This window comes from Catharus ustulatus, chromosome 9 (assembly GCF_009819885.2).
Source record: "Catharus ustulatus isolate bCatUst1 chromosome 9, bCatUst1.pri.v2, whole genome shotgun sequence".
NCBI lineage: Eukaryota > Metazoa > Chordata > Aves > Passeriformes > Turdidae > Catharus > Catharus ustulatus.
In genome coordinates this window covers 910,409-937,513 of record NC_046229.1, presented here as the reverse complement: position 1 = coordinate 937,513, position 27,105 = coordinate 910,409, and the positions used below count along the sequence as shown (strand labels likewise).

The following is a 27,105-nucleotide window of genomic DNA, read 5'->3' as shown; positions in this document are numbered from 1 at the left end:
GTGCGTTAAAAAAGGGAATAAATTTTAATTAAGTGCAGTTAAAAAGGGCCCAATTTAAAGCAAGTAGGTCAGCACCTGCTTTGAAAAGCTGCTCTGAATGGAGTCGCTGCAGCAGTGCTGGAGCTGGGAGCTTTTCATTTGCACTTTCCACCCCAGCCTGAGCAGCTCCCTTGAAAATGCAGGAAGCAAAGGGAAAGAACCTAAAATGGACCAAAAAAAAGAGAAGGGCTGCACTGTGTGTTCAAAAATGGGAGCTCTGTGCTGTCCCCGAGCCAACCCAGCCGTGCCCTTTAAAGTTGATCATAATAAATAAAAATTTACTTGGCAGCAGGTGAGTTCTGCTGCCTCAAACACCGTGAGCACAACAGGGAGTTCTTACAGCAAATATTTCATGGAATCACATCCCAGAACCCCAGGCTGGGTTGGGTTGGAAGGGACCTTAAATCCCACCCAGGGCAGCCCCATTTTCCCTGAGAATTCCACTCCAGGGCCTCTCAGACAGGAATATCCAATATCCCACTTGTCCCTCTGGCACTGCCCCTTGTCCATGTGAGACCAGAGATAAATTCCATGGATTTTATAGACACACAGCAATAAAACCCTGCCACCCCCAAATCTGTCAATGCCACGAATCAGGGTGGAACAAAACACCAGAGGGAGAGGGGGAAGGAGCCAGCGTGCATCTTAGAGAAATTCTCCAGTAATTTATTTTTAGGAACTCTCTCTCTCTGCTCTTCACCACAAATTAATATTAGGGCCAGCACAATGTCAGAGAAATGCCAGGCAGCAGCCTGCACACCTCCCCTGCCTGGAGCAGGGAGCTCAGGACACAAAACAGATTTCCTTTTGCCTCAGGTCCGTCCTGCAGAGCTGATTCCTGTGCTCTGACCCAGTTCCCATTCCTGTGCCACAGCAGGGCACAGTGTCCCTGTGAGGGTGGCAGCTCCTCTGAGTGTCCCTGGATGTCCCCAGACCCCCTGAGCACCCCAGGAAGGGGGGACAGGAGGAGCCCTCCAACACTTTTCCTCCTGTTCTCTCCAGCAGCTGACAGGGAAAATCCACATTTCACACTTCCAAACCCAGGGGACAAACAGGCAGTGCCCCTCAGCTGGAAATAAAACAGGTCAGGTTTTAAAAAAAAAAAATCACTGGGCTGGCTTCAGGGTGAGCACAAAACTCAAAGCTGGGCTTGGAGAAACAGCTGGAATCCCCTGGAATTTCCCAGCCATGGAGTTTTTAAGTGAGGGCAACACTTTGCCAAAAATACAACTTGCCATGCAAGTATTTTCCTCTGCGAGTTTTGGTTCCTCCAAGTGGGAGGTGTCAAAGTTTTCAGTCAGCTCCAGAAAATCCATTTTAACCTTTCTAGGACAGAACACCTCGTGCAAATGCTCTGGATCCTCCACCAGCCTCTACATCTGCATAGATGGCACCGAAACGCCTCCACTGGGCACTTCTGGGGCACTTTGGGAGGAATTCTGCAGCCTTTATTCCAACCTAAAGGAAGGCAAAAAAAGAGAAAGAGCCCCCAGAATTTCCTTTGGAACTGAAATTCCAGTTGGCTCAGCTGTAGTTTCCAGGCAACCAGATCTCTCCTCGGAGGAGGATGCTCAGGCTGTGGCTCCTGCACCTCCAGGATTCTGCCAGGAGCAGCCACAAGGACAAGAGGAGAAGCAGGGATGTGGGAAGGAGGCAAACTGTGACCCTGAAAATGCAGAGGGATCTGAGAGGAAAAGGGAGAAACCTCCCCAAAGGGAGCTGCAAACCACAGCTCCCGTTTGTTCCTGCACAAGAACAATTGGAGAATTTAAGCTCAGCTCTTGGCAGCTGCCCGAGCCAGGCAGCACCAGACACCCCCAGCCCCACTCAGCCACCTCCCAGGACAAGGCAAAGCCTCAGAGGAGGCACAGAAGAAGAATTGCACAGGGCAGCAATGGATTTATTCAGGGAAGAAAGGCAGCAAGGAAAGCAGAGCTGTCTAAAAGCCCTGTCTGCATTATCCCCCCCAACACTGGCGCTTTGTGCGGCAGCCCCGGGGCAAAAGCGCTCTCAGAAAAGCTTTTAAATAATATTTATAGTGCTGGGGACAATGGTGTTTGAAAGAATCAGCTCGGGGCTGGGCACTGAGAGGGGTGAGGACGCTTTTTGTGTCCCCAAAAAGGAGCTGTGAGCAGTGCCCCAAATAGGCTGCCCTCCCAGCCCGAATTTCCCGTTTTTATGAGCACAGTGTGACCCAGGCTTTAATGATGAGCGTGACGTGAGCCAAGAGCGCTCTGAGAATGGAACTGGGCAGGAAATAAAGTGCAAGGGTACAAAGGATCTGTGCGTGACACGGCCCAGAATTCTCCCACAGGAATGGGGGGAGAGGAGCAATTCAACTTCGGAATTATTCACTGCCACATCTCCCTGCTCTGCACCGGGTCCCAGGATGTTCAGAACTCCCCTGACAACAAAAATACAAAATAAATATAAAATAAATACAAAATAAATACAAAATAAATACAAAATAAATACAAAATAAATACAAAATAAAGACAAAATAAATAAAAATACTAAATACAAAATAAATAAAAATAAATAAAAATACTAAATACAAAATAAATACAAAATAAATACAAAATAAATAAAAATACTAAATACAAAATAAATAAAAAATAAATACAAAATAAATACAAAATAAATAAAAAATAAATACAAAATAAATACAAAATAAATAAAAAATAAATACAAAATAAATAAAAATACTAAATACAAAATAAATAAAAAAAATAAAATAAATAAATAAAAAATAAATAAAAAATAAATACAAAATAAATACAAAATAAATAAAAATACTAAACACAAAAAGGGATTTTTTCCCCCTTGGTCTTCAGTTGCAAAAAAACCTCCAAACTTAAAAAATCCCAACTCGAATCAACAATAAAACAAATTATTCAGAACCAAGCCTAGGGGAAAAAAAAAATCAATCAGACACTTCACGCAGCCAATTTATAAACAATTAAAAGTGTCTGCATATCCTGGAAATTATTCAGCCTGCTTAATTCTGGATATTGTTGCTGTAAAGCAGAGGGGAACGGATGCAGCAGCAGGAATTCAGCAGAGCAGTCCCAGCTTTTCCTGAAGTTTTTATGAGGGAAGGGATAAAACCAAGCAAACAGCACAATCAAATTGTCCACTGAAGGTGGATAAATGACTGAGGAGCTCTTGCTGCAGCTAGCAGCTGTATTTAAACATAAAATCCCGAGTTCTGGTCATTCTTGGCTATAAATATCCCTGAACATGGCCTGAGGAATATTTATTCCCTTTTTTTAATCCCTCTTACCCAGCACCTTCAGTCAGCACCTTGTTAACCCACCAGGACTTCACTGATTTCACTTAAAAACTTCTGGAACCACAGTTACTGGGGTGAAATCCGTGCTCTGGATATCCCAAAAACCATTCCAAGGGCACCCTGAGGAAAACTTTTCCCTTCCTCAGAACACCCAGCAGGCACATCCAGGTGGAATCCACCCTCCACGCCTTGCACAGAACATTTTTGTTGGGAAAAAAATATTCCAAAGGTCCAAAGGCAAAACATTTCCTTGCCAGAACGAACTTTGAAAATTCCCAACCCTGCCTGGCAGCTTTTGGGGATGAGCAAGGCAGGGATCACTTCCAGGTTTGTTGGGAAGGATCAGGATGGGACAGGAAAAAAGGGAACAAACTCTGTGATATCGTGGAATTCCTGCTGAATCAAACACAACCTGCAGGAAAAGCAAAATCCCACTTCATTCCCAACAGGAGCACTCAAAACCTGGGGGGATGTGCAGAATTTAGGGCACCTGGGGGCAGAGAACTCGATGATCTCCAAGGGCTTTTCCAACCTAAACAATTCCATGGTTTTGACCCCAGCAAGGCACTGGAACCTCAGTGCCAGAACAACTGAAATAATTCTGGCTCTGAAGGTTTAAAACCAGCTCTAGGTGAGCTGGGCCTGTGAGATGTCAGAGGTTTGTGTTTTGGGGTGGAACAGTGTCATTCCTGCATTTCCTGCCTTCCCTTGTGGATACCCAAAGGAATTCCCAATGCATTTCCCACCCCGTTATTTCTAAGGCAAACAAATCATTCCAGGCCATCAATCTTGCAAATTGCTCTCTGGAATAAAACCTTTAAACTTTGCTTTTTTCTGTTCTGTGCAAAAAACCGTTCTCCTCGCTGGAGGCAGGGTGATTAAACTCCTAATTACCCAACTTGCACCTAAAAATGTCTTTCAGGAGAACCAAACGTGGTTTTTATGGATGGAGGTTACAGCCCAGTTTGGAAATCTGTCCCTGGGTGTCCATCCTGGAGCTCCCAAGCTGCTAAAAACCGGAGAAAGAGCATAGACACCCTGAAATAATAATCTGGATGCTCACTGAGGTGCTTCAGGCAGAATTCCCATCCCTGCAGCCAGGGAAAAGCAGGATCCTGCTCCTGGAGAGGCACTGGCTACTCCCAATTAAAATCCCTGTAACGCCACGTTTGGAATGAGTAAATGCAATTATACTGGGAGTGGTTTAATTACACTGTGGTGTCTCCCCTAAAAGGGGTTTTAGGGAAGGGTTTTCCTGTTAGTTTGGAGTTTTCTGTCAGGGGATGCTGGAATTATGGGATGGTTGGGTTGGAGGGACATCAAAGCCCACCCAGTGCCACCCCTGCCATGGCAGGGACACTCCCACTGTGCCAGCTGCTCCTGGGACATTCCAGGGGTGGCTCAGGAATTCTGCAGGACTGGCTGCAGGACAGAGGAGTTCTCAGGGAATTCTGCAGCTCTGGCAAGACTTGAGCCACGGTTTCACCTTTTGTGCCCCTCAGAAATCCAAGGAGGAGCTCAGTTGTGCTCAGTGCTTTGGGAAGGAATCCCAAACCCCTGCACATCCACATTCCAGCTGTTCCACAGGGTGTTTCACTCTGCTGGATCAGCACTCCAGGCTGCTCTCTGTTTTCTGCCCCAGATCCTCTCAGGGGTTATTCTGTGTCCAGTGACCTCTTTAAAAACCTGGAAGTTTTCACTTCTCTGTGGGAAACCCCATTTCCCTTAGGAGAGGGTGGAACACAGACCTGGAGCCATTCCTGGAAATTCTTTTGATTTTTTTTATTCTCTCTTGATAATTTTTTAAAAAATTTCTTCTTAGAAAGCAAGAAAGAGACTCCACCCCCTGCTCCAGCTCCATTCACTGTCCCAGTGCTGCTCCCACCCTGGATCCCAGCAGGGATGGGGAATCCCAGCAGGGATGGGGAATCCCAGCAGGAATGAGGGATCCCTGCTCCACACCTCCTTCCTGGACACTTCTCCCTGCAGACATGGATGGGGTTTCCCCTGGAACTGCTCCCATTCCATTCCATTCCATTCCATTCCATTCCATTCCATTCCATTCCATTCCATTCCATTCCATTCCATTCCGCCACCATGGAATCACCACTCCAAGCCCAACAATTCCTGCCACCAAACCCTTCCCTGGGCTGATGAATCCACCCAGGAGAGCCCCTGGCGATGGGAATTGGGCTTTGGATCTGCCCCTGGGATGCTGAGTGCCATTCCTGCTGTGCACAGGTCACAGAATCATGGAATATCCTGAGCTGGGAGGGACCCACCAGGATCATGGAGTGCAGATCCTGGCCCTGCACAGGACAATCCCAAAATCCCACCCTGGGCATCCTTGGATTGCTGTCCAAACTCTCCTGGAGCTGCTCTGGCAGCCTCAGGACCATTCCTGGGGATCTGGGCAGTGCCAGCACCCTCTGGAGTAAAACCTTCCCCAAAATCCAACCCAAGCCTCCCCTGGCCCAGCTCCAGCTGTTCCCACAAGGGAATCACTTGATCCAACATCCAGGATATCCACAGTGCCCAGCTCCACTCCTGCCCAGAGCAATGCCATGGATATTCATTCCCTGGTTTGTGTATGGGTGTGTCATTTGGAACCAGGCTGCCTCCATCCCTGATTTCCATTATTTCCATAGGAAAGGACTCATCCCTGATATCCCTGATTTCCATAGGAAAGAACTCATCCCTGATTTCCACAGGAAAGGACTCATCCCTGATATCCCTGATTTCCATAGGAAAGAACTCATCCCTGATTTCCACAGGAAAGGACTCATCCCTGATATCCCTGATTTCCATAGGAAAGAATTCATCCCTGATTTCCATGATTTCCATAGGAAAGGACTCATCCCTGATATCCCTGATTTCCATAGGAAAGGACTCATGAGTCCCTGATATCCCTGATTTCCATAGGAAAGGACTCATCCCGGATTTCCATAGGAAAGAATTCATCCCTGATTTCCATGATTTCCAGAGGAAAAGACTCAGGCATTGCCCAAGGAGGGCTGGAGCCATTCCCAGCACCCACATCAGGACACAGGGATCTGGGAATGTGGGGCCACAGGGATCTGGGGATGTGGGAATGTGGGATCACAGGGATCACAGGGATCTGGGGATGTGGGAACACAGGGATCACAGGGATCTGGGAATGTGGGATCACAGGGATCTGGGAATGTGGGATCACAGGGATCACAGGGATCTGGGAATGTGGGATCACAGGGATCACAGGGATCTGGGGATGTGGGAACACAGGGATCACAGGGATCTGGGAATGTGGGATCACAGGGATCCGGGAATGTGGGATCACAGGGATCTGGGAATGTGGGATCACAGGGATCTGGGAATGTGGGATCACAGGGACCCTCAGGGATCTGGGGATGTGGGAACACGAATGTGGGATCACAGGGATTTGGGAATGTGGGATCACAGGCACCCTCAGGGACTCTCCAGGAATATCAGCCTCCCCTCAGGTGGAGTGGACGGATTCACCCTCCCACTGACCTGGATCCCAACACCAGAAAGGAGAGATTTTAACTTGCCCCAGGGAGAGGACACAGAGGGCAGGGATGGGCGGGATTTTATTTTATTATTTTTATATTTTTCTATGTTTATTTTTATATTTTTCTATGTTTATTTATGCTCGTGTGTTTGCATATGGAAATATCCCTGGATTTGGGATATTAAGCTGTATTTGCTTGTTTGCATGTTTGAATTTCTGTGTGGTTTGGGTGTTTGTGTATTTATATGTCCGTGTTTGTATTAATAAATGTATGTATTTATCTACTTGTACACGAGCTATTTATAAATGTCTGTGTATATTTATATAAATGTATATTACATAATTATAGTTATTTATTTAGATGTAATTTTGTTTTCAAATGGACCTTTTAGCTAAAAACAATTGGGAAAATGTTTTATGTAACTGAGTCCCTTCAGAATTACAAAGGGGATATATTTTAACATAAATATATTTAAAAATAAAAATATTTTATTTTTATAATATAATTTATATGTAATATAATGTAACTGTATTATAGTATTTATAATATAATATAATATAATATAATATAATATAATATAATATAATATAATATAATATAATATAATATAATATAATATAATATAATATAATATAATATGTGATACAATATATAAGATGTTATGTTATTTAAAAGAAACCTACTTTAAAATATAAATTTGATAATTTTCCATTCATTTTCATAGTAAAAATGTTCTTTTTAAAGTCTGAAATTCCCTTCCTGTGCATCCTCCATGCTTAACTCGGAATGACAGTAATGGGAAGGATAGGAGCCCTTTTTAAGGAGCAGAATGAACACGTTAATTGCTTTTTTTGGTGGGTTTTAGCCCCTGGTGACAACAGCTCTCCTGTCACAAAGGAGATTTATATCCTACAAAATGTGGGGAAGGAAATTTCTCCCAAGAACAACTGGATTTTTTTTTTTCCCCCATCTCTTTCCGTGCTGCTGATTTGCACCAACAGAAACGTTGGGAATTTTCTGGGATATAAATTCACCGGGACTGTCTCAGAGCTCAGGGAGATTCCCATGTGAGAAGCACGAGGCCAATCCCAGGGGCAGCCTTGGAATTCCAGGAAAAATGAAAAAATGGATGGCAGGGCCCACAGGCACCGGGAGAGGCTGGGTCCGAGGGGAAACAGGAGGGATTTGGGTTTTGGGATAGCAGGAGGGATTTGGGGTTTGGGATACCAGGAGAGGTTTGGTTTTAGGGACACCAGGAGAGGTTGGATTTTAGGGATACCAGGAGAGATTTGGTTTTAGGGACACCAGGAAATATTTTATTTTAAGGATAACAGGAGATGTTGGATTTAGGGGTATCAGGAGAGGTTGGATCTTAGGGATACCAGGAGAGGTTTGGTTTTTGGGACACCAGGAGGGGTTTGGTTTTTGGGATACCGGGAGAGTTTGGATTTTAGGGACACCAGGAGAGGTTTGGGTTTTGGGATACCAGGAGAGGTTTGGTTTTTGGGACACCAGGAGGGGTTTGGTTTTTGGGACACCAGGAGGGGTTTGGTTTTTGGGATACCAGGAGAGGTTTGGTTTTTGGGACACCAGGAGAGATTGGATTTTTAGGGATTCCAGGCGAGATTTGGGTTTTGGGATACCAGGAGGGATTTGGTTTTTGGGGTACAGAAGGGTCTGGGTTTTAGGGGCATCAGGAGAGGCTGGAGGAATTCCCAAGGCCAAGGCAGGAGCTGCAGGGAGGATCTGCCAGGAGCAGGGGAAGGCTCTGGAACACCCAGAGCTCCTCATGGAGACACAACTGATCCTGAACAAGGCTAACATTTCTGTTTCCCTCAGTCCTGTCCAGTTCCCTTCCCTCCTGCTGTCACCACAGGTCCCTCACCTCCCAATCCCTGCCCAAACTCAACACTGGGTGTCCAAACAACACCCAGGGCTTCGCTGAGAAAACCCAAAGGATCGTGGCTCCCTGAATTTCCAAAGGCAGGAACACAAGAGCAGAAATGCCAGCAGATCAAGGTGAGTGCCAGCAGCCCTGGGAAGCTGGGAATTGGATGGATTAAACCAGAGATGTCCAAAGGTTTGCTCTGCCAGAGGGATCCAGGAGGGATTTCCCAGTTCCAGCTGCTCCTCACACCTCAGTGCCCAGCACAAATCCACACCTGAGCATCCCAGTCCCAGTGATCCCCCAGGATCCCTCCTCTAGCCCAGGCTGGAATAATGTTCACTAAAGCACAGCTGAACAGCCAGGTTTGAACCCAAATCTAAAGAGGTTAAACCAAATCAGACAAATTTGCATTGAGTTTAACCTCAATGTTTATCTTTGGTTATCCAATTATCTCCTCTGGGGATTTGGGAACAAAGGGTCCAGCCCTTAGGGCAAAGGGATACATAAATAATCCTTCCTTTTCCCTCTCCTTTATCCCAAGAAATCCCAGCAATCAGGCTCGTTTCAGAGCAAGGACTGGCTCTGTGTGCCTGGGGTCCCTCCCTGCCCTCGCTCTCAGCTGTGCAGTGACAAAAAGTAAAATGAGCACATTTCCCTCTCCCTGGAGCTTCCCTGGGATCCCATTCCCATTCCCAGCCCTTCATCAGCAAATTGTTCTGCTTTAAACATCTCCTGCTGCCCTCAGCTCCACCAGAGCACCACAATTCCCCCAAACCCCTGGGCTGGGAGCTGGATAAACTCCTGATCCCTGCTCCTCCTTCCATGGGGACAGCTCCTGGAATTCAGGAGAAAATCATGGAATTGAAGGAAAGCTTGGAATCAGAGGGGTTTATTCCCTGCACCTCCGAATTCCTGAGAGTCACTCCCTAACCCTAACCCTAACCCTGAACAGGAGTGACTGTGTGAGAGAGAAATCCAATTTAATTAACCCAGGACAGCAGCTTTACACCATTTTCCTCCAGATTTTCTCCAGACATCCCAGGAAAGGCAGCAAATCCTTCCCTGGTGCATCAGGAACACCCTGAGCAGCACTGGGGATTTCTCTGCCTTTTTAAAAACAGATTTCCTTATTCTGCAGACCTGGTTCAGGAGATGAGAGCCACCAGAAGAGGGAAAGTGTGAGTTCCCCCAGCCCCAAAATTCACTTTATTCCTGTGATTTAGAGACAGAAAAGTATTTTGTACTTTGCATTTCCCAGCAATGTTTTCCTGACAAGTAAATTACCAGAAAAATTTCAAAATTTCCCAGCTCCCCTTCCCTCCCTGCCGAGTTTGGGTGAATTATTTCCCTTGTAAAGCAGCAAACAGGCTCACCCTGACACTGAGTGCCCACATTTGTAAATAATGGCACTTTTCTCCCTGGTACCACCAGATACTGTCCCTTTTTTACTGCTCCTGATTTATGGGGTGTTAAATCAGCCCTGGGAAAGCAGGGGGTGGCCTGGGGGGGTTTGCAGCCCACAAAAGCCACTCTGGCTGGTTTCCCACATTTTTCAGGAATTTCCCTGCTTCCCAAATTGGATTTGGGAGGGCTCAGGCCAAAGGGGTGCCCTGTTGATCACTGCCAGAATTTTGGGGAGAAATCCAGAAATAAAATTAACTGATCACTCATTGGAGCAGTGGATGTATTGGTGTGTCTGTAGCACTGCATTAATGAGAATTTATGGGAATTTCTGGAGGTTTATTCCAGCAAGAACCATCAGGACAGTCCAGGCCGATGTTCCCTGCAAATCCTTCCTTTCCAAAAATCTTTGGGATTGTGTCTGCAACTCTCTGGAGCTTTTGTGTTCTAAGACAAGGACTAAACTACAACTAAAATAAAAATTTTAAATATATTTAATTTATATTTTAGTTATATACTTAAAAATTTTAAATATATAACTAAAATATAAATTGCACTTGCTTGGCAAAGGGAATTAGAAGGGAGCAGGCAGGAATGGCTGGAGAAAAATGGGATAACAGGAATAGTTGCAGGCCTGGCAGGCTGACACTGATCCTGCACAGGGTAATGGAATCAGCAGCACACAACATTATTTAGGGAGAATTACAGCAGCTTAATCAAATTAATTCCAGTCCACGTGTGCCTCTCAACCTGCAGATTCCTGCAGCTGGGATTAGCGGGATCAGGGATCCCAGAGCTGCTTTTCCAGCTGCACTCAGGAATTGGGGCTCGCACTGGGAAATTCAGGGAAATTGGGATAAAATTTTGGGATAAAAAAACCCAGATTTGGGGATAAAACCTCCAGATTTTGGGATAAAAATCCCAGATTTGGGATAAAAACCCCAGATTTTGGGATAAACACCCAGATTTGGGGATAAAACCCCCAGATTTTGGGATAAAAATCCCAGATTTTGGGATAAAAACCACAGATTTTGGGATAAGAACCCCCAGATTTTGGGGATAAAACCCCATATTTGTGGGATAAAATCCCACATTTGGGGATAAAACCCCATATTTGGGGGATAAAACCCCAGATTGTGGGATAAAAATCCCAGATTTGGGGATAAACCGCCAGATTTTTAGGATAAAACCCCCAGATTTTGGGATAAAACCCCCAGATTTTGGGATAAAAAACCCAGATTTTGGGATAAAAAACCCAGATTTTGGGATAAAACCTCCAGATTTTGGGATAAAAACTCCAGATTTGGGGATAAAACCCCCAGATTTTGGGATAAAAACCCAGATTTGGGGATAAAAACCCCGGATTTTGGGGATAAAACCCTGGATTTTGGGGATAAAACCCTCAGATTTTGGGATAAAAAACCCAGATTTTGGGATAAAAAACCCAGATTTTGGGATAAAAAACCCAGATTTTGGGATAAAAATCCCATTTTGCACAGCTAAAACCTTGTGAAGCTGCAAGGGAAGCTCAGGCTCAGAGGGCACAGGACAGATCAGAGTCAGATCCAGGAGAAAAACAAATAAATATACATTTATACATATACACACAAATATATACACCTGCAGGGGGTCAGAGGTCAGGAAATGTTTCAAAGTGCTTTGTTTCTTCCCAAAGGAGACAGGACAAATAGCAATAACCTTAAAATGCATTTATGTCTGGAAAGGTTTGAAATCTGCAGTAAATCTGAGCTTCCTCAAAGCCTGAGTTTCTGTGCTTTCCAGGAATATGAGAATATCAGAAAAAAATGAGCAAAACCTGAGTACAAATATTCTGATTTTTTTCTCTATGCTATATGTATTGAGATGTGAAAACATCTAGGTAAAAACATATTTAAAAATACGCATCTATATTTATAAATATTTATATTTGTATTGTAAAAATAATATTTATTTTTATATGTATATTTATATTTATAAATATTTATATTCATATTTTAAAAGATGTATTTCTATTGAACTCTGAAACTTTATTTCAGGGCTCCACACAAGGGCAGGTCCTGGCAGATCCCTGGTTTTATGGACACTGCCCAATCCAAGGGAGCCCAGGCTCAGAGGGAATATCCCAAATATTCCACAGCCCCAGCAGGATGAAGGCACTGCTCCCTTCCCTTCCACACAATCCTTCTCAACTCTGAAAATTTTAATTTTTAATCCTTTTATAATCCCTGTATTTCCCTCCCAGAGAGCCACAGGAGCTGCTGACGCATCCCCAACCTTTTTCTTCGAGATTCATCAGCAAAAATAGATCCCACATACAAGAATAGGAAGTTAAATGAATTCACACTCCTGTGATGTAACAAGTTAAATTAAAAACACCGAGGTTTAATAACAAGCCTTTTATGGCCATTTCGCTTTTCCTGCAAGAAAACTTCCTCCTACCAAAACTGGTAAGGATATTTTTAAAAGCTGTGAAACTGGAAGCAGTGCTGGAAACCATCACAGGGAACAAAGCCTTTCAGGGACAGGGTGCTGAGAGTTTTTCTGCATTTTTTGGAGTTCTTACATCACCAATTTGGGGTTCATCCCAAATCCCCAGTGGGGAAGGGACAGGGACCTTCCTTCCCTCGGTGCCACCTCTGCAGGGCTGGGGAATCCTCCAGGAGTTCTCCATGCAGAAATTCCCAGCCTGGGAGTGGGAGCCTCCATTTCAGGGTGAAAAGTCTCAGGATATGCAAACCCCCAGCCCTGGGTTTGATCCATCCCCTTCCCAAACCTCACCCACCCACCCAGCTCAGGCATTGCTCAGCTCACAGCAAGCCAAGGGCATCCTGACCAAACTGGGAAGGGAAAAACCCAAAACAGTATAAATGGAAGTGCCTGGTGATGCCAATGAACATTAAAAAAAAAAACCAAAAAAACAAAACAAAAAAAAAAAATAAACCCAAAAAACTCCAAACCAATCCCCACCAAACTCCAAACCCAACCCCAGCTGCCAAAGCACACAGGCTCCAATTCCTAAAATATTTCAAATATTCAGTGCTTGCACTCCCAGCTCTGAGGTGAGATTTGGGGGGTTCAGGTGAGCTCTGGAGTGGTGCTGGATGGGGATGGGGATGGGTGGGACAGGAATGAGCTGGGACCAGGCTGGGGAGCTGCTCAAACTCAGCCTTTAAACCCCTGCAAAGCCTCCAGGGCTTCCCATGCAGCTCAGACCAGGCTGGGACCTTCCCCCTGCTGAGCTCTGATGCTGCCCCAGCCCAGCAGCCAAGCCTGGCTAATTAACCCTCTCAATTAGCACCAAGGTCTGAAGGAATGGCATTTTTAAGAGCTTGGTGTTTCTAAAGAAAGACAAAATTTTGCCCTCCCAGAAATCATCAAGTTGCTAGAGTAGAATTTTGCTGATGATATTAAATTTAAAATGAGGATTTTAAGATGTCCCACTGGCAGGAGCAGCTGTGGCTGCCCCTGGAATGTCCCAGGGATGAGTTTTTTCCTCCCAACCCAAGCCAGGAAAAGCTGCTCTACCCCAAGGTCAAGGGGAGAAATGCAAGTGCCAGACCCCATGGCAGAGAAATCCCAACATTTATTCCCTGCCATAACTTCTCCCCACATTTATTTTATAGAACACTGAAGAAACAGGAGGAAAGAGCACAAAAACCACCTTGAGAAATTCACATTTCAATGTAAAAACTGAAATTTTGGAGCTGCAGCTGACCCAGGCAATGCTGACCTTCAGCAAGCCCTGCCATTCCTGGATGGAACGCTCTGCCTGCTGCTCCCAGCGTGGAAAATCTCCTGAATGCACTCAAGCAATCCATCAAAACCTGGCACAGCCACCCAGCCCGCTGAGGGGAGGTGCCACCTTGATTTAATCGCTTCAGGAGATGCTGATTATCCCATCCACAGAGCTCTGCTGCTCCCGGCTCCCCTGGGGCTGCTCCAGGCACTGTCCCAGGTGAAATGAGGCTGCAAATGCGAGCAGCAGGAGCCTGGCTGGGAGAGCAGGGAAAGCTGCTGCCCGAGCAGGGGAAGGGAAAGCACCTGCAGGGGACAGGTCCCCTCTGTGGGATCCCAGCACATCCCTCTGGGTGGTTCCAGAGCCAGGCAGGGGGCTCAGGGACCTGGGCGCAGTGCCCAAAGCACCTGTGCCTTTGATTTCTCACCCTGGGAAAAATTACCACCCTTACATGGAGAGTTACAAGTCACAAAAAATAAATAGAATAGAAATTAGATTATTACAAGGTGAAAAAGTAAATTTTAAAGATGTTTATAATAAGAGTCTAGGGTCAGGATGGAGGGACCTGGGTGTGTTCTGTCCTTCTTTCTCCTTCTTCCTGAACCCATCTTTTGGGTGATGTTGGCACTTTTAGATTGGTCTAGAGTAGAACCAGACTAAGTGATAGGTATTGGAAGATAATTGTAAATAATGTTTATGCAGTTTACAGTATAAAATATATAAAAATAAATATATAAATATAAAATATAAAATATAAATATAAAATATAAATATATAAATATAAAAATAAATAAATATAAAATATAAATATAAAAATATATATAAATGTAAATATATAAAAATATAAAATATAAATATATATAAAATATAAGTATAAAATATAAAAATATAAAAAAATATATATAATATATATACACTACCCAGGGTGGGCAGTGTGCCTGGGGCTGAGCTGCTGAACGGACCTGGGCTGGGCAGGGAAAGAACTTGGAGATGAGATAAAATAACTCTGGAAACAACAGAAGAGTCTCAGGCTGGAACACAGAGACTCTAAAACACACCCAGGGGATCAGCTCAGGTTCAGAGACACCACCCACCACACCCTCCTGCCCTGAGGTGACCCTGAGGCCACCAAACACCTCCTGGCTGGCCCCAGCACCAGCGCTGGTCACTCCCAGTGGGGAGAGCTCAAGGTGTTGATATTTGGCTGCTCACACCAATAAATTTATTCCCTGAAATTAGCTGGTCCTCTAAAAAAAAAAAAAGTTTTTCTCCTCAAAGTAAGACATGATGAAGCAGAGCATTCCCTTCCCTCCAGAAATGCCCTTCAGGTTCTGCAGTTTGAAATGGCCCCTGACAAGGAGTCAGATCCAGGAGAAAAACAAATAAATATACATTTATACATATACACACAAATATATACACCTGCAGGGGGTCAGAGGTCAGGAAATGTTTCAATGTGCTTTGTTTCTTCCCAAAGGAGACAGGACAAATAGCAAAAACCTTAAAATGCATTTATGTCTGGAAAGGTTTGAAATCTGCAGTAAATCTGAGCTTTCTCAAAGCCTGAGTTTCTGTGCTTTCCAGGAATATGAAAATATCAAAAAGAAATGAGCAAAACTTGAGTAAAATATTCTGATTTTTTTTCTCTGTGCTATATGTATTGAGATGTGAAAACATCTAGATAAAAACATATTTATATTTAAAAATACACATCTATATTTACAAATCTTTATAGTTATATTTTAAAAGATAGATTTATATTATTTATATTTATACTTTAAAAGATGTATTTCTATTGAACTCTGAACCTTTATTTCAGGGCTCCACACAAGGGCAGGTCCTGGCAGATCCCTGGTTTTATGGACACTGCCCAATCCAAGGATTCCTGTGGAAAAGGATTTTCCTTTCATTTCCAGCTTCCCCACATGCCCTGGAGTTGCCTGAACCTGTTTAAAATTCAGGTTTTGAACTTTTAGATGAGCTGCAGAACTTTGGTTCCAACCACGGGGTTGTGGGATGGGCTGGGTTGGACTCTGCAGATTTTTGGGTGTTTCCCCCTTTTTGGGATTCCCACTTGGATTCTGTGGGATTTTCTGACGGGTCCCTTCCCCCTGAGCATATTCTGGATTCTGTGACAGATCACTGAACTCCAACCCCCAAAGCTCCTCCAGCTCCACCCCAAATTCCCAAATTCCCAAATTCCCAAATTCCTGCACAGAACAAACTCAGCTCAAATTCCCAAATTCCTGCACAGAACAAACTCAGCTCAAATTCCCAAATTCCTGCACAGAACAAACTCAGCTCAAATTCCCAAATTCCCAAATTCCTGCACAGAACAAACTCAGCTCCAGCTCCTTCCTGTGCCCTGCCCTTCACCCCTAAACCTCATCCCAGACTCCAAACAAACCTGGCTTTGGCTCCTCTTGCTGACAAATAAATCACAAACGCTGAAATGCCATCAAATTAAAAATCCTGCTCCAGGAAATCAATTACAGACTCGTTACAGATCTTCCAGGAAACCTGGATTTCTTTCCTGGCCCGCTTCCTCGAAGCAACTTTCATCACAAAGCCCTCATCTCCACAACAATGCCACGATGCAGTTTGCTAATTAGCTTTTCCCACTCCTTAATTAAGAAGAAGTGTTGGTGTTGTATCTGCAGTTGGATGGTGGCAGAAGTCACCACTCTGTTTTATTCCTATTTCAACATTCATTTGCTTTATTTTCTATTTATTTTATTCTTCAATTTCAAAGTCCTGTTGTGATTCCTGTTTTAATTAGCTGGGCTGTAGCTGCTCCAGAGGAAATTTGGGAAGCTTTTAAAAGATAAATATGGATGGAGCTCTCAAGAGAGCTCAAAAGCTGCCCCAGGTCCAGCACCCTCCTGTCCTGCTCTGGGAGCCAGGAAATGACTCTGGGGGGCTCTCCTGACCCCAATTAAATTATCAGGACACCAAGGAGTGGGATTTGACCTTCTGGGTGTTCCAGAGAGCAAGAAAAAGCCGTGGGATAGCTCAGAGTTCAGAGCTGATCAGAAACTCCTGGGCAGAGAGGAGTGAAATTAGGAAAGAAGATAAAAAGTGAGTGTGTTGGGATGTGGGGGTGAGCTGCCCAGGAAACAAATATCCAGCTTAAATATTCAAATAATCAAAGAAAGCTTTTCCCACCCCTGATTCCAGGCTCTCTGTGTGTGTGTGGATCCAGCAGGGAGTGTTCCCCCTCTGGGATGGTGAATTCAAACCAAACCCAGCAGGAGGAACCCAGATTTCCCCAATCCCAGCTCAAACTGACCCAGGGAGGTTTGCCCTGCCTTCACCACCCCATGGATGAGATTCCAGATGTGGGAGCTGCACAGAGGAGACAAATCCTGAGGAACAGAATCCCAGAACTGCTGGGGAAAATCCCTCCAAGGTCACCAAGTCCCACCCTGTCCCCAGCCCAGAGCACTCAGTGCTATCTCCAGGAATTCCTTGGGCACCTCCAGGGAAGGGAACTCCCAATCTCCCTGCAGTGCCACTCTCCTGCCTCCCTATTTTGTATTTCCCACAAAATCAGTTGGATTAAAGGAAAAACTGAAGGAGGAAACCAGAGAGCTGCTTTGTGTGTGGATTTTTCCAGCCCTCCCCACGGACACAGAGTGACCTTGGGGATGAGATTTATCCAAAGTCACCTCTCCAAACCCAAGATGTCTTGGGCAGGGATTAAATCCAGGCTGACACTTTGCCTCACACCTGCTGCTGCTGAATCTGTCCCCCCAAAATAGCAGCTCTGATGAAAGGCAGCTCCTGGAGCTCCATTTTTCACTTGTCCAAGTTCCCACATGGTTGTCATCACAACTGGGAATGTTCATCCAGCAGAGTGAGAATGACATCCTGTTAAAACAGTGCCTTTTCCTGGCAGGATGGAGGCAAGGACAGCCCTGGAAAATGCACAGAAATCCTTGTTTTAAGGGGTTTTTGTGCATGTGCTCCCAGTTTGCAGTGTGGCCTCTTTCCCAGGTATTTCTGCAGGAAATGATATTTCAAAAATTCCTCTCCCAGGTATTTCAGGAATCCTGAAAAATCCTTTGCTAGGGGAAAAAAAAATCCTGAGAAAGACACTGCAGCATCTGCAGCCATGGATCAAGAATTACAGAAACCCCCAAGAAGAATTCTTACAGATCCAGGTGCCCTCACTGAGCTGCTGCTCGAGGCTCATGCAGAACCTCATTCCCAAAATGACACATCCTGGGAGAGCTGGGGACAACGAGGTGTCCCTGCCCAGCAGTGTCCAGTGGGATCCTGAGGGACAACGAGGTGTCCCTGCCCAGCAGTGTCCAGTGGGATCCTGAGGGACAACGAGGTGTCCCTGCCCAGCGGTGTCCAGTGGGATCCTGAGGGACAACGAGGTGTCCCTGCCCAGCGGTGTCCAGTGGGATCCTGAGGTGCCTCAGGCAGAGCATTCCCAGCAGGTCAGGGAATGATCCTGCCCTGTGCCAGCCCTGGAGGCCCCTCTGGGTGCTGTGTCCAGCCCTGGGGACACCTCTGGGTGCTGTGTCCAGCCCTGATCCTGCCCTGTGTCCTCTCCTGATCCTGCCCTGTGCCCTCTCCTGATCCTGCCCACAGCCACCCCATCCTCATTCCCAGCACTCCTTCCCTTCACTCCACTCCTGCTCCCCCACGATCATCACAAATCCCCAAAGGATTTGGGAGCAGAGCCAAGGGGCTGGAGCACCTCGTGCAGCCGTGAGTGATCCTGGCCAAAATCCATTGGGGGGCAATCCCACCCCTCTGTTCTGTGAGCCTGCAGCCTCTCAGCAGGGCTCCCTCAGGACACCCCAAGTGCTCCCAGAACTCCAAAATCCCCCTGTGTGCCACATCCCAGCCCCTGGCACAGGACATCCCCCTGTGTGCCACATCCCAGCCCCTGGCACAGGACACATCCCAGCCCCTGGCACAGGACATCTCTCTGTGTGCCACATCCCAGCCTCTGGCACAGGACACATCCCAGCCCCTGGCACAGGACATCACCCTGTGTGACACATCCCAGCCCCTGGCACAGGACATCCCCCTGTGTGCCACATCCCAGCCCCTGGCACAGGACACATCCCAGCCCCCTGGCACAGGACATCTCTCTGTGTGCCACATCCCAGCCTCTGGCACAGGACATCACCGTGCCGTGCCACATCCCAGCCTCTGGCACAGGACACATCCCAGCCCCTGGCACAGGACATCACCCTGTGTGACACATCCCAGCCCCTGGCACAGGACATCACCGTGCCGTGCCACATCCCAGCCCCTGGCACAGGACATCACCATTCTGTGCCACATCCCAGCCCCTGGCACAGGACATCACCCTGTGTGCCACATCCCAGCCCCCTGGCACAGGACATCACCCTGTGTGCCACATCCCAGCCTCTGGCACAGGACATCACCCTGTGTGCCACATCCCAGCCTCTGGCACAGGACACATCCCAGCCCCTGGCACAGGACATCACCCTGTGTGCCACATCCCAGCCCCTGGCACAGGACATCACCCTGTGTGCCACATCCCAGCTCCTGTCACAGGACATCCCCCTGTGTGCCACATCCCAGCCCCTGGCACAGGACATCACCCTGTGTGCCACATCCCAGCCCCTGGCACAGGACATCCCCCTGTGTGCCACATCCCAGCCCCTGGCACAGGACACATCCCAGCCCCTGGCACAGGACATCACCATGCTGTGCCACATCCCAGCTCCTGGCACAGGACACATCCCAGCCCCTGGCACAGGACATCCCCCTGTGTGACACATCCCAGCTCCTGGCACAGGACATCCCCCTGTGTGCCACATCCCAGCTCCTGGCACAGGACACAGGACATCCCCCTGTGTGCCACATCCCAGCCCCTGGCACAGGACATCCCCCTGTGTGCCACATCCCAGCCCCTGGCACAGGACACATCCCAGCCCCTGGCACAGGACATCCCCCTGTGTGCCACATCCCAGCCCCTGGCACAGGACATCCCCCTGTGTGCCGCATCCCAGCCCCTGGCACAGGACATCACCCTGTGTGCCACATCCCAGCCCCTGGCACAGGACACATCCCAGCCCCTGGCACAGGACATCACCGTGCTGTGCCACATCCCAGCTTTTCCCACAATTGCTGGCTGGAGCAGGGCTGGGAGGTGCAGCAGTGCCACCAACACTGAGGTAGGAGATCCCAGCCAGGGGATGCACAATTCCAGGTGCCCAATTCCCTCAGCTCTGGAAAAGCATCCCCCACCTCCAGGAGCAATTCCTGCCTGGGCTGAGGGCAGGGCAGGGCACACCAGCAAAAGAAGAAAAAGCCCACTGTGAATTTCTGGTTCCTAATCCAGCCTGGAGAGCACCAGCAAGATCAAACTGCGTTAGTGCTGCAGGAGAAAGCACTGATGGATTTAGGGGGGGAAAAAAAATCCCTCTCCATATAAGGGCTGTGAACATTTTCCCACTTAAGACAACGTGTGGGATCATATTCACAGACACAGAAATATGTTCTGTTCCCCAACACCCACGGGCCTGGAACACCGGGCTGAAGTGCTGGCAGGAATCAGAACCATTTGTTAAGTACAAAAAATGTCTCACATAATTAGGGAACTGCTGAAAGCCACCAATTTAGTGCTCAGGCTGGAAAATGTAGGGATATTTCTTGGAACAACAGGCAGAGCTGCCTCGATGCTGCACACACAGCGAGTACCTGGGGTGAAATCAGAGTGCTGCAAAATTCCAGCACCTTCAGGAGGGTGGGACCAGGATCTGCCCAGTCCTGATTTTAATGCTGATTATGAAGTGAGTGCCCCTTTCCCACCTCATCCTCCATCCCAGCCCGGCTCCATCACCATCCCAGCCTGTCCCTCTGCTCCAGGCTGTCCTGCTGGGCATCTCCCAAAGTGTCCAGGGCTGAGGAACCTCCTCAAAGGGCAGCACGAAAAGGCAGCAGCCAAGGGAAGGTGGGAACAGAACCTGTGGAGGTGGCTGGGTGGAGCTGGCTTTTAAAAATTTGGTTAAAGAGCAAGAGGAGCAGAGATTGGAGGGGTTTGATGTGGGCACAGCTGGGGACAGAGCTCCTGGCAGCCACAGCTCAGCTCCTCAACCCTCCAGAAGGGTTTGTCCCCAAAGCCACCAAGGTTTGTTCCTCCCCAAAGCCACCAAGGTGTGTCCCCCCGAGCTCTGTCCCCTCCTGGCAGCAGCTCCTCAAAAGCCATCACTGCCTGATGCAATGGTGCAAAAACCATCATTGTCCCTCCCAAAGCCACCAAGGTGTGTCCCTCCATGGCAGCAGCTCTCAGCCACGCAGGGTTTGTGCCCCCAAGCCACCAAGGTATGTCCCCCAAGCTGTTTCCCCTTCTGCCAGCAGCTCCTCGATCCCCAGAAGGGTTTGTCACTCCCAAAGCCACCAAGGTGTGTCCCCCCAAGCTGGGTCCCCTCCTGGCAGCAGCTCCTCAACCCCCAGAAGGGCTTGTCCCCCACCAAAGCCATCACTGTCTCCACAAAGCCACCAAGGTTTGTTCCCCCACAAAGCCACCAAGGATTGGCACTCCCAAAGCCACCAAGATTTGTTCTCCCCCAAATCCATCATTGTCCTCCCAAAGCCACCAAGGTTTGTCATTCCCAAAGCCACCAAGGTTTGTTCTCCCACAAATCCATCGTTGTCCTCCCAAAGCCACCAAGGTTTGGCACTCCCAAAGCCACCAAGGTTTGTTCCTCTCAAATCCATCATTATCCTCCCAAAGCCACCAAGGTTTGTTCCACTCTAAAGCCACCAAGGTTTGGCACTCCCAAAAGCCAACAAGGTTTATTCTCCTCCAAAGCCACCAAGGTTTGTCATTCCCAAAGCCATCATTGTCCTCCCAAAGCCACCAAGGTTTGTTCTCCCCCAAATCCATCAAGGTTTGGCACTCCCAAAGCCACCAAGGTTTGTTCCCCTCCAAAGCCACCAAGGTTTGGCACTCCCAAAACCACCAAGGTTTGTTCTCCCCCAAATCCATCATTGTCCTCCCAAAAGCCACCAAGGTTTGTTCTCCCCCAAATCCATCACTGTCTTCCCAAAGCCACCAAGGTTTGTCATTCCCAAAGCCACCAAGGTTTGTCACTCCCAAAACCACCAAGATTTGTTCTCCCCCAAATCCATCATTGTCACTCCCAAAGCCACCAAGGTTTGTCATTCCCAAAGCCACCAAGGTTTGTCACTCCCAAAGCCATCAAGGTTTGTTCCTTCCCCAAATCCATCATTATCCTCCCAAAGCCACCAAGGTTTGTTCTCCCCCAAATCCGTCATTATCACTCCCAAAGCCACCAAGATTTGCTCCCCGCAAAGCCATCAAGGTTTGTCACTCCCAAAGCCACCAAGGTTTGTTCTCCCCCAAAGCCACCAAGGTTCGTCCCCCCCCAGAGCCATCCCCGCGTGTCCCCCCCGTGTCCCCTCCCTGTGTCCCCTCCTGGCACAGCTCCTCATCCCCCAGACGGGTTCATCCCCCCCAGAGCCATCCCCCTTGTCCCCCCCGTGTCCCCCCGGCCGTGTCCCCTCGTGCCCGTCCCCGGCACCTCTGCAGAGCAGGGATGGGTTCTGCAGCAGGGACACCAAGCGCCGGCGCCGGCCCCGCTCCCGGCTCCTGCCGTAGCTCAGGGGAGGGGTGAATCCGCTGCCCCGGCGCGTTCCTCGCGGGGGGAATTCGGGAATTCCGCCGTGCCCGTGCCCGTGCCCGTGCCCGTGCCCGTGCCCGTGCCATGCCATCCCTTCCTCCGCCGGCTGCCCTCAGGCCGCCGCAGCGAAAATGGCAAAGCGGCCGGAAAAAAAAAAATAAAAAAGTGCCCAGCAAAGCGGTGCTGTGGAACAATCCAGGGCCGAGAGAGCCGAGATTTAAATCCCGCTGGATCCAGCGCTCCGGGGCAGCTCCGGGCCGGGCTGGGTGGCTGCAGGCTCCGCTGGCAGGAGCGGGGGATGCTCGCCCTGTCCCACGGGGACGATTCCCGAGCTCCCACGGCTGTCCGGAGGCTCCTCAATCCCGGATTTTATCGCTTTCTTCCAACCCGAGCTGCCGAGCATCCAGGATCTCCCAAGGACGTCTTCACATCTCCAGCATCCCCGGAGCAGGAGCGGTGCCTGGAGCTTCACGTGACGCGGAGCCCAGGGCTGGATTCCCGGCCATGGGAATGTGCTCGGCACTCCCAGTCCCACCGGCTGCTCCCAAACCCCGGCTGCAAAAAACTCTGCTGCTCTCCTGCACCCGGCTCCCGCAAATTCGGCTTATTTCTGCCCACTGGCCACTGGTTCCTAGCCTAGAGAAGGTGAAATTTGCTCTCCACAGATTCTCTTGTTTCCAAATTATTTTCCCCAGCAAAATATTCGGGGAGAAAAAAAAAAAGGAAAAAAAAAAAAGAAAAAAAAATGAAAAAAGAAGCAGCGTTTTCCTCCGATGAGCTTAAACTCCTGTAGCTCTAAAGTCATTCACTCCGGATCCAAGGCAGCTAAAGGATGAGCAATGTTCTCCTCCTTATAATGAAAAAGAGCCTTCCTGAGCTTACAGCTTCTTTTCTTCTTTATTCACCAGAACCTGATCCATTAACACGGCATTTGCTCCCCCTTCCCGGAGCGCTGGGATTTAAGGCTCCTTTCTTCCCCTAATTTCGCACTGGGCTCCGGCCGTGGCAGCAGCAGCCTCTCCCCGGGGCTGTCAGAGCTCTCCAGCCTCATTCCCGGCTGCTTCCAGCCATCCCTCCTCATCCCTCCACCTTCCTCCCTTCCCCAACTTCTCCGCAGCTCGCACCAGGAGGGGCGGCTCTGCCCAGTCAAACACGGAGGATTTCTCTGCTCTCGACAAATTGCTGCATTCCCAGGAAAAAAAAAAAAAAAAAAAAAAAACCAGCCCCGAGTTCTGCAAGCCTTGTCCTAGGATTTGATGCAATCTGCAAATGAGAGCCTACGGAAACCACGCTAAAATTAGAGGGAGCTGAGATGAAAACCAAGGACACATCGTGGCTCTTGGAAATCTTTAAATAGGGCTTGGTACCACCTCGAGGAGCTCGGGCTGTGCTGGGCTCGCATCCACCGGAATCCTTAATTGGGATTGGCCCTGGATGTTCCCGGGACAGCTCTGGGGGTGCTGGGGGCGCCTTCCCTCCCCCAGCCCTGTCCCAGCGGGTTTTCCCAGCGCTGGCGATCAGCCCGATGGATTCCCAGCCTGGAGGGGAGCAGCTCCTCCCCCACCTGCTCACAGAGTGTCCCCAGCCCTTTCCCAGGTGGGGACAGCCGGGATGGGAGCCCTGGAGCACGGCCGGGCTCCTGAGAGCTCCAGGGATGGAGCCTCTGCCACCCCCGAGGGCAGGGCAGGACAGGGGGCGGCAGCTGAATTCCAGAGGATAAAATTCCCTGAATTGCAGGAGGGTAAAATTCCCTGAATTGCAGGAGGGTAAAATTCCCTGAATTGCAGGAGGATAAAATCCCCTGAATTGCAGGAGGATAAAATTCCCTGAATTGCAGGAGGATAAAACCCCCTGAATCGCAGGAGGATAAAATTCAGCATTTCTGCAGCCCTGCTGTCCATCAGTCTCCTGTCCCCGATCCCAGGTTTGCCAAGGCACCCCCAGGGGATGGTGCTGGCCCAGGGGACAGCGCAGAGCCGGGGGTGGCTCAGTGGCCACGGGGCTGCCACCACACAGCCCCAGCCTGTCCTGGCAGGGATTTCCGTGTCCTGCTGTGCTTGGGATCCCTGGAGTCTCTGCTTTAGGATCAACGCTCCCAGCAAAGCCTTGTCCAGATGCAGAGACCACAGAGGTGATTAATCTGAATTAATGGTGCTGCTGCCTTGAAATATTGCAGAGATATCAGCCAGGCTTCCTTCTAGAATCCTTTTGGTGGGATTTTAAACTTTTATTTTTGATGCATTGTCGGGAAGCACACTGACAAATTCCTGCAGGTGCAGGAGAGGGGAATTTGCTGCTTCCCAGGGATTCCAGCCCAGCTCTGCAGCCTTTGCTCCTCAGGTCCACCAGGCACCCAGCAATGGGTTTGTTACTCCAGCAACTGTGAAAGCCGCTGTAATCTAACCCCCCCTTTTTTGGGATTTCACATGGGCTGTGTTACAGAAGCACGGAGCAAAGCTCCTCCTCTGTGAGGTAATTAAAAAATAAAAGCGCTGCTTTATGCAAGGAAAAGTTTTACAGATGGGATACAGGCCGAGGTTAAAGTTCGCAGGGACACCAGGGTAGCACGGCACAGCGAGGTGTTGGACGATAAAATTATTGAATTTCGGAACAATCGCGGTAATTACCGGTGTTGGGAGGGTGAGGAGCCCTCCTCTCACTGCGGCTGCACCAGAGGAAGCTCGGTGACCTCCGCGAGGGCCCCTTCCCTCTCCACACCCACACCCCCGAACCGAGACCACGGGAGCGCTCCCAAAACCGAGCCCCGCTCCTTCCCGAGGTGCACACTGCACCCCCGACACGCCGGCTCTGCCATCAGCTGCTCCTGCTCCTTCCCCAAGTCCTGCACTTCCCCGAAGTGGCTGCAATCTGCGCCGCGAGGTTGCCATGGCGAGCATCCCTCCCTCCCTCCTCCTCCTCCTCCGTGAGGAGCTGAGCGAGCAGATGCGGAGCAGCAAAACCCACCGGGTTAAGGCACTCGTGGAATGGTGAGGGGAACGCTCTGGATTTCAGCTGTTCCTGAGGAATATTCTCAGTGGAACACCTGAGGTTAGAGACACCCACCAGCGGCACGTGGCCGGAGTTTTTAGCTGGAAATCACGGATGGACAGGAGCGAAAGGAAGGGATTTAGGCGGAGTGAGGGGCACGGCACAAATACCCATCGGATCGTTGCTGTTTCCCAAAAAAAACCCCAAGGAACTTTCAACAGGGCTCTCCTGTCCGTGACCCTCCCTGAGAAAACGAGCAGAGCCAGCCCGGTGCCCTCGGCACCCGCTGTCCCTGGGCAGCGACACGGACACACGGACACGGACACACGGACACGGACACGGACACGGACACAGGGAGCGCAGGCTCCGAGCGCCACGGGCCCGCTGCTCCGTGCCCAGCCTCCCCCGAGCCCCCCAGCGCGGGGATGAGCCGGTGCCCATCTCCCCGCTGCCCCCCAGCCCTGGCACCCCGGCCGGGCACCCTCCGGCCTGGAGCGGGGCTGGACACGGGCCCGAGGGAGCGCGGCAGGCGCAGGGAGCCTCCTCCGCACCTCCCCGCGCCTCCACGGAGGGCGCAGAATTTTCCAGGAGCTGCGCCGAGCCCGACCCCCGCGGCAGGCAGGCTCCGGAGCTGTCACGGCGCCGCGGGGGCTGCGCGGGGGCGGCGGCTCGGAGCGCGGAGCGTGCCCGGGGCTGCGCTCCTTTGTCCTCGGCGGAGCCTCCCCGCGCTCCCTCCCCGCGCCCGGGGGGCGTGGGCGGCCCGGGCATCCCCGGGGGGCTGCGCGCCCCTCCCGCCCCGGCCCCGCGTACTCACGGTGCAGGCGGGAGCGCGCGTCCATGCGCGGCCGAGCCGCGGTGCGGGGGCTGCGCGGGCGCCGCCGGGGGCTGCCCGCGGCTGTCCCGCCGCCCGCCCCGCCGCGCCGCGGAGCCCAGGGCCGGGCCCGCTCCGCCTCCGCGGGCGGCGCCCAGACACAAAGCGGCGGCGGCGGCGGCGGCGGGGCGGGTCCGGTCCCGCTGCGCGCCCGCGCTGCGCTCCGCGGCGGCGCAGGGGCGGTGCGGGGGGGAGGGACGCGGCCGCGCCCCCTCCGCGGGGCGGTGCGGGGAGGGAGGGTGCGGTGCGGGGATGTGCGGGGGATGCGCGGGGGATGCGCGGAGGATGCACCGCGGGGGATGTGCGGGGGATGCGCGGAGGATGTGCGGAGGATGCTGAGCGGGGATGCGCGGAGGATACTCCGGGGGAGATGCGCGGGGGATGCGCGGGGATGTGCGGAGGATGTTGAAAGGGGATGCGCGGGGGATGCACCGCGGGGGATGCACGGGGATGCGCGGGGGATGCGCGGGGATGTGCGGAGGATGCACCGCGGGGGATGCTCGCGGGCAGGTGCGATGCGCAGCGGTGCGGGGATGTGCGGAGGATGCACCGCGGGGGATGCGCTCCAGGCAGCGGTGATGCGGAGCGGTGCGGAGCGCTGCGCGCAGGCGGGGCCGCCCCATCCCCGCCCGGTCCCGTCCCGATCGGGCGCCCCGCGGGCGGAGCGTCCCCGCAGCATCCCCGGTCCCCCAGGCACGGGCTGGGACAGCTCCGAGCCCCGCACCGCCCCTGTCCCACGGCA

The 27,105-nt window shown here is 50.2% G+C and overlaps 1 protein-coding gene across 10 annotated transcripts in view; it reads right to left on the bottom strand.

The window, feature by feature from the left end:
* The window catches only part of LRRC7 (leucine rich repeat containing 7), a 105,302-nt gene extending 78,938 nt beyond the window's left edge, over nucleotides 1-26,364 (bottom strand). For all 10 annotated transcript variants that reach the window (XR_004418712.1, XM_033067555.1, XM_033067546.1 and 7 more), the window contains exon 1: nucleotides 26,307-26,364. Coding sequence is in view for 9 of the 10 variants with exons in the window: in XM_033067555.1 (XP_032923446.1) it covers nucleotides 26,307-26,331 (25 nt within the window). In the remaining variant the exon portion in view is untranslated. The remainder of the gene's footprint in view (nucleotides 1-26,306) is intronic.
* Between the last annotated feature and the right edge of the window lie 741 nt (nucleotides 26,365-27,105).